The 6,000-nt window shown below is 46.9% G+C and overlaps 1 protein-coding gene across 1 annotated transcript in view; it reads left to right on the top strand.

The window, feature by feature from the left end:
• DRC3 (dynein regulatory complex subunit 3) overlaps positions 1-3,053 on the top strand; it is a 58,332-nt gene extending 55,279 nt beyond the window's left edge. Inside the window, exon 13 of the mRNA XM_068243553.1 lies at positions 1,819-3,053. Coding sequence (XP_068099654.1) covers positions 1,819-1,929 — 111 coding nt within the window. The 3' untranslated portion in view covers positions 1,930-3,053. The remainder of the gene's footprint in view (positions 1-1,818) is intronic.
• Positions 3,054-6,000: the final 2,947 nt, after the last annotated feature.

Below are 6,000 nucleotides of genomic sequence, written 5' to 3' on the forward strand. Positions count from 1 at the left end.
AGGGGAAAATTGCATCCATCTTTTAAAGAGACTCTGAAGTCTCATAAAAATCATCTTTTTATTTCAAAAACCTCTGTGACATCATTGCCCTAACCTAAAACACAGCATCCCCGCGGCTGAACCCTAACTAAATCCCCCCAACCTCCACGGGGCACACTGCAGGCAGCGCTTCCGTGAGAGGCAGAGCTATGAGCCGCAGCTCTGCCTCTCAGCGCGTCTGTCAGCTCGGATCGCCACCTCTGCCCGCCCCTCTCAGTCTTCCTTCACTGAGAGGGGCGGGGGAGAGGCGGAGATACGCGGCTGATTGACGTGTTAGGAGGCAGAGCTGTAGCTCATAGCTCTGCCTCCAACAGCAGCAAAATCCACAACCAAGAAAGACATGGATTTTGCAGGGGAGAGGGAGGGGTAGTTGGGGGGGGGGGGATTTAGTGAGATTACAGCCACGGGGATGCAGTGTTTTAGTTAGCGCAATAATGTTACAGAGGCTTTTACAATAAAGAGCTGATTTTTAGGAGACTTCAGTGTCTCTTTAACCAGTTCACCCCCAAGGGTTTTTATCCTAACGGACCAGAGCAATTTTCAGTTGTCAGTGCTCCTCCCTTTTATTCCCTAATAACTTTATTACTACTTATGACAAGAAAATGATCTATACCTCGTTTTTTTCGCCACCAATTAGGTAGTACATTTTGCTAAGAATTTTTTTATTCTAAATGCGTTTTAATGAGAAAACCAGAAAAAAAATAATTATTTCTCAGTTTTCAGCCATTATAGTTTTAAAATTAAACATTCTCCTGTGGATAAAACAAACACGTTTTATTTGCCCAGTTGTCCCGATTATTAAACCGTTTAAATTATGTCCCTATCACAATGTATGGCGACAGTATATTATTTTGAAATATAAGTGTTATTTTTCTGTTCTGTTTTTTTTGTCCTGGCCATAATTACAAGCCCTATGTAATAAATTAAAATAAATTTTCCCCCATAAAATATAGATTAAAAAAACTGAGTCCCTAAGACAACTATTTTATTTTTTTAAGCTGATTTTTTTTTACAAGTTTATTTTTGGGGGGGAAGGGGGGGGGGGGGGGTGGTTGGAAGTGTAATTTTATTAATGATGTGTATGTACTTGAAAATGTATGTATTTTGTAGGTGTAATATACTTTTTGGCCACAAGATGGCGCTAGTGAACAGGAAGTGTTCACTTTTTTTTTTACACTTTATTTAATTGTTACATTTCCTGTTATCAGGAATGGACGTAGCCGCTGTTCGCGGTCACGTCCATTCACTCCAGGCACTGCGATTGGGTAGAGGACCGTTCGGTCTTCTTCCCCAATCACCCAGCACTGGATCCCGACGGAAACAGCGGCGCGCACATGGCGGTAGCAGCGGCGGGAACGCGCAACGTATTAAAACGTCATGTTGCCGTTAATAGCGGTAAGCATGACGTTTTAATAAGTTAGGAGGTCAGTAAATGGTTAAGCGTACCTGAACATAGAACTTCCCCTCTCCTCTAATAGATAAGCAGCAGCATAATAACCTTTTTAAAAAAACATTTCTTTGTTACAGCTGATACAAATCGTAAAATAAATCTGCAGTGTTTCTACTTCCTGTTTCATGGAAGCAGACATTGTTAACATCCTGTGCTTTCAAATAAGCTTATCTGCCGTGGCAGTCATGTGACACGGGAGAGATCAAATTACAACTTGTGATTAGACACACAATTGGTAAATATACTTTGTGTAGATTTTTGCACGGTTGCGGAGTATCCCTTTAAGCGCCGTCCTGCTGAAACTGATGGGTGCTTTGATTTTGCGACAGATTCACAAAGATGAACAGCAGAGAAACAGGAAGCGCGTTGCCGAGATCAACATGTATGTCGACCACCTGCGGGATGAACTGGACAATTTCGAAGTCCCCGATCAGATCTGACGTCTGACTCCAGACTGGTTCCTGAAGTGCCACTAACGGACCTCAGCGAAGTCACCTGCAGCCTCCTGGCCTCTCATGTGTCCTCGTGTCCCCAGAGCCGGATCATCCACGAGGCAATCTAGGCAAATGCCTAGGGCCTGGTGGGTTTCCAGGGGCCCGATTTCCATCTCCTAGAAGCCTTTGTCCCTATTCCATCCTTTTCAAGGTCAGGTGGAAGCTAAAAAGGCTACCTTGTTCAGGGCCCTATTTCACCTCAATCCATCCCTGCATATGTCCCCATATTTCCTATCATATCGTTATGTGTCCCCTCATACCCCCATTTGTCCCCTCATGCTCCATGTGTCTTCTCAGATCCCTTTGTGGTCTTTCATATGTCCCCCTCCTACCCCCAATATGTTCTCTCACTTTCCCACATGTCCTCATGTTCACATGGGTGGAATATTCTGAGGGAAATGAACATTTCTTCTCATAATACTACCCAAGAGCACATGTGTCAAACTCCAGGCCTGGAGGGCCAGATCCATGCCAGTGTTTAGGATGGACTGAGAAAGAAAGGAATGTGTTCTACCTGATGGACCACCCCTTTCCTGATTCAGACCCATCAATTCATTTGAGCTGTATCAAAAATGTGTGAGGATCTCGGCCCTCGGAGGACCGGTTTGACATGCCTGATCTAGAGGTATGAGAGGGATAAGCAGTTTAGCGCACATAGTGAATTTGGGTTAGAAAGTTCTGGTTATTGGATTGGTTTTGGCTGTGCTTTGTTGCCAAGTTACGGATCTCAGATTTTCATCCCCCCCCGAAACAACTGTTAAAGTTCACCTCACGTGAAAGCTAAGTGTATACCGACATCCCTAGACATTGGCAGCATTCCCTTCAGCGACTGGTCGCTGATCATTTTGTCCTCAGGGTGGGGCTCCTCCATAAAACCAAACATACTCTAACACACCGAACCGATCAGCGTGTCTGTACAACGATGGGGTGCAAAATGTAACGGAAAAGAATAGTTTCCAGCAACAAATATTTCAAGTGTGTAAGTACCGTTACTTGTACTAATTTATTTCTTTATTGATTAATTCCTTTGTCTTCTCATTTGTTATTAAATGAAATACTTTCCTCGGGCAGTCGTATGGTTGTTTCCTTCTCTGTTCCCTTCTTCTGAGGCTGGTTGTAATAGCGCCCCCCAGTGTACAGGGGGTTATCCAAAAAAACCCGCAGTCACTAATAGAGTCTGAAAAGTGAAATTTAAAATGTATCTGAAGCATATTTAGCAGAATACTAAAACAAAGCAGATACTCACTTAAAGAGAACCTGAACTGAAAATAAAAAGTCAGAATAACCATACACAGGTCATACTTGCCTCCTGTGTACTCTACTCCTCAATCTCTCTCTCCTCTCCTGCGTCCCATTTGTCCACTGTGATCAATGGAATTCTCCATCCTCCATTTTGAAAATGGCCATTACCCCATAACAGCTTCCTGGTCAGCACACTGTTAAACTGTAATATCGCCCACTTGAGCCATAGGGGAACATGGACATTACCTTGCACATACAGTTGTAACTGACAGCAGCTGATATATAACTGACAGTAACTGGTATATTTCAGTTCTGACAAAATCTTGTCAGAACTGGAAGGGATCACTGTAAGAAGAAAATGGTGAGCTTCTGAGAGGAACTGACGGTAAGGCAAGTATGTCATATTCATTTGCAGCTACGTCATGTGCTTATTTTAAATAATTTTACTCGCTTCAGGTTCCCTTTAAGGAGAGGGAAGGTTCTGGGTCCTATACAACCTTACCACCCCCTCATTGTCCCACTTTCAAGCGCTGGCTCCCCTGTTGCCAGTTTCCGACCAATGCTCTCTGCCGCAGCGAGTGCTCCCGCAGACAGGCTGCTCTGTACTTTGCATGCACGAGCGCGCTCTCATACGAATGCACAGCACAGAGCCGCCCGCCTTCAGGAGCATGCAGCGAGTGCTCCCGCAGACAGGCTGCTCTGTACTTTGCATGCACGAGCGCGCTCTCATACGAATGCACAGCACAGAGCCGCCCGCCTTCAGGAGCACGCAGCGAGCGCTCCCGCAGACAAGCTGCTCTGTACTTTGCATGCACGAGCACGCTCTCTCTCGAATGCACAGTACAGAGCCGCCCGCCTTCAGGAGCACGCAGCGAGTGCTCCCGCAGACAGGCTGCTCTGTACTTTGCATGCACGAGCGCGCTCTCATACGAATGCACAGCACAGAGCCGCCCGCCTTCAGGAGCATGCAGCGAGTGCTCCCGCAGACAGGCTGCTCTGTACTTTGCATGCACGAGCACGCTCTCATACGAATGCACAGCACAGAGCCGCCCGCCTTCAGGAGCACGCAGCGAGCGCTCCCGCAGACAAGCTGCTCTGTACTTTGCATGCACGAGCACGCTCTCTCTCGAATGCACAGTACAGAGCCGCCCGCCTTCAGGAGCACGCAGCGAGTGCTCCCGCAGACAGGCCACTCTGTACTTTGCATGCACGAGCGCGCTCTCACACGAATGTACAGCACAGAGCCGCCCACCTTCAGAAGCACGCAGCGAGTGCTCCCGCAGACAGGCCGCTCTGTACTTTGCATGCACGAGTGCGCTCTCACACGAATGCACAGTACAGAGCCGCCCGCAGCGAGTGCTCCCGCAGACAGGCTGCTCTGTACATTGCATGCACGAGCGCGCTCTCACACGAATGCACAGCACAGAGCCGCCCGCCTTCAGGAGCACGCAGCGAGTGCTCCCGCAGACAGGCCACTCTGTACTTTGCATGCACGAGCGCGCTCTCACACGAATGCACAGCACAGAGCCGCCCACCTTCAGGAGCACGCAGCGAGTGCTCCCGCAGACAGGCCACTCTGTACTTTGCATGCACGAGCGCACTCTCACACGAATGTACAGCACAGAGCCGCCCGCCTTCAGGAGCACTCGGGCTCCCAAAGACGTCTGAAGCCTCCCGCGGCGGGAGAGCCAGCGCTGGAACAAGGGGACCGGGAGAGGAACAGGAAGACTCTATAGGACCCAGAGCCATCCCTCTCCTTAGGTGAGTATATGATTTATTTATTTATTTTTTTAAAGCAAAACCGTAACCAAGAATTGCACTTCATCCCAATCAGTAGCTGAAGCCCCCTTTCCCACCGACTCCTAAACATGACTTTGAGCTACCTTGTATTATGTGACGATTAATCCTGAAAAAAGTAGACAGCACCTGGGAGTCCGTCTTGTACGTCGGTCATCGTTAAACCTGATCTGTATAGGTCAAAAATTCTTGTGTCCACATTCAGTCTGCCTGTGCAGGGATGGAAGAGGAAGGGAGGAAGTGACATCACAAGTGGCTTCAATCAGAGGCACTGCAGATGGGGAATGTCAGGAACAGTTTTCTCTTTTTACACTATAAAAATCATCAAAAACCCATGTACAGACATAGGTTATGTAAGCTAAATTAGTATTTATCTTCTGATTTGTGTTTTCCTTTTTCACTTAACGATGGCTCATAATTTTACTTAAAGAGAATCTGTATTCACAAAATGAAGTATAAACAAACATCCCTGCCTGTTTGGGGTCATCTCCTAGCCCCCTCTGTAATATTTTTGCTGCTCTCCACTTCAATAAAGAGGGTAAAAAAACTGTTTTATAAACTGTTTTGTAAACAGAAAAGATGGCCACCAAAACAGGAAGTACATCAGCAGAGCAGTGAACTCAGTTAATACACAGTGAGTTCACAGAGAATTCAGTGAGTTACACATTGAATTCAGTCTCCAGAGGTTATGTGCAAGTTTTGAAAGAGCTCTGTGTCAATGAAGCATGACAAGCTGTGTTAGAGCCTGGAGTCCTGTTAGCCTGCCAGGCAGCTTCCTCCTCCGCCAGCTATTCTTTGTTCAGTTTATCAGTCTGTGTTTATCAGCCTCACAGATAGCAGACAAGCTGACAGTGAGAGCAGGGACATTGTCTGTGAAGAATAATCATCACAGGAGCACTGGAGGGGCTTGGAAGGAGTTAACTTGTTCACATTACTGAAGAGTTGGCAGCCTTCCAGACACAGCCGACAAATCCGACA

The sequence above is a fragment of the Hyperolius riggenbachi genome, chromosome 7 (genome assembly GCF_040937935.1).
Source record: "Hyperolius riggenbachi isolate aHypRig1 chromosome 7, aHypRig1.pri, whole genome shotgun sequence".
Classification (NCBI taxonomy): domain Eukaryota; kingdom Metazoa; phylum Chordata; class Amphibia; order Anura; family Hyperoliidae; genus Hyperolius; species Hyperolius riggenbachi.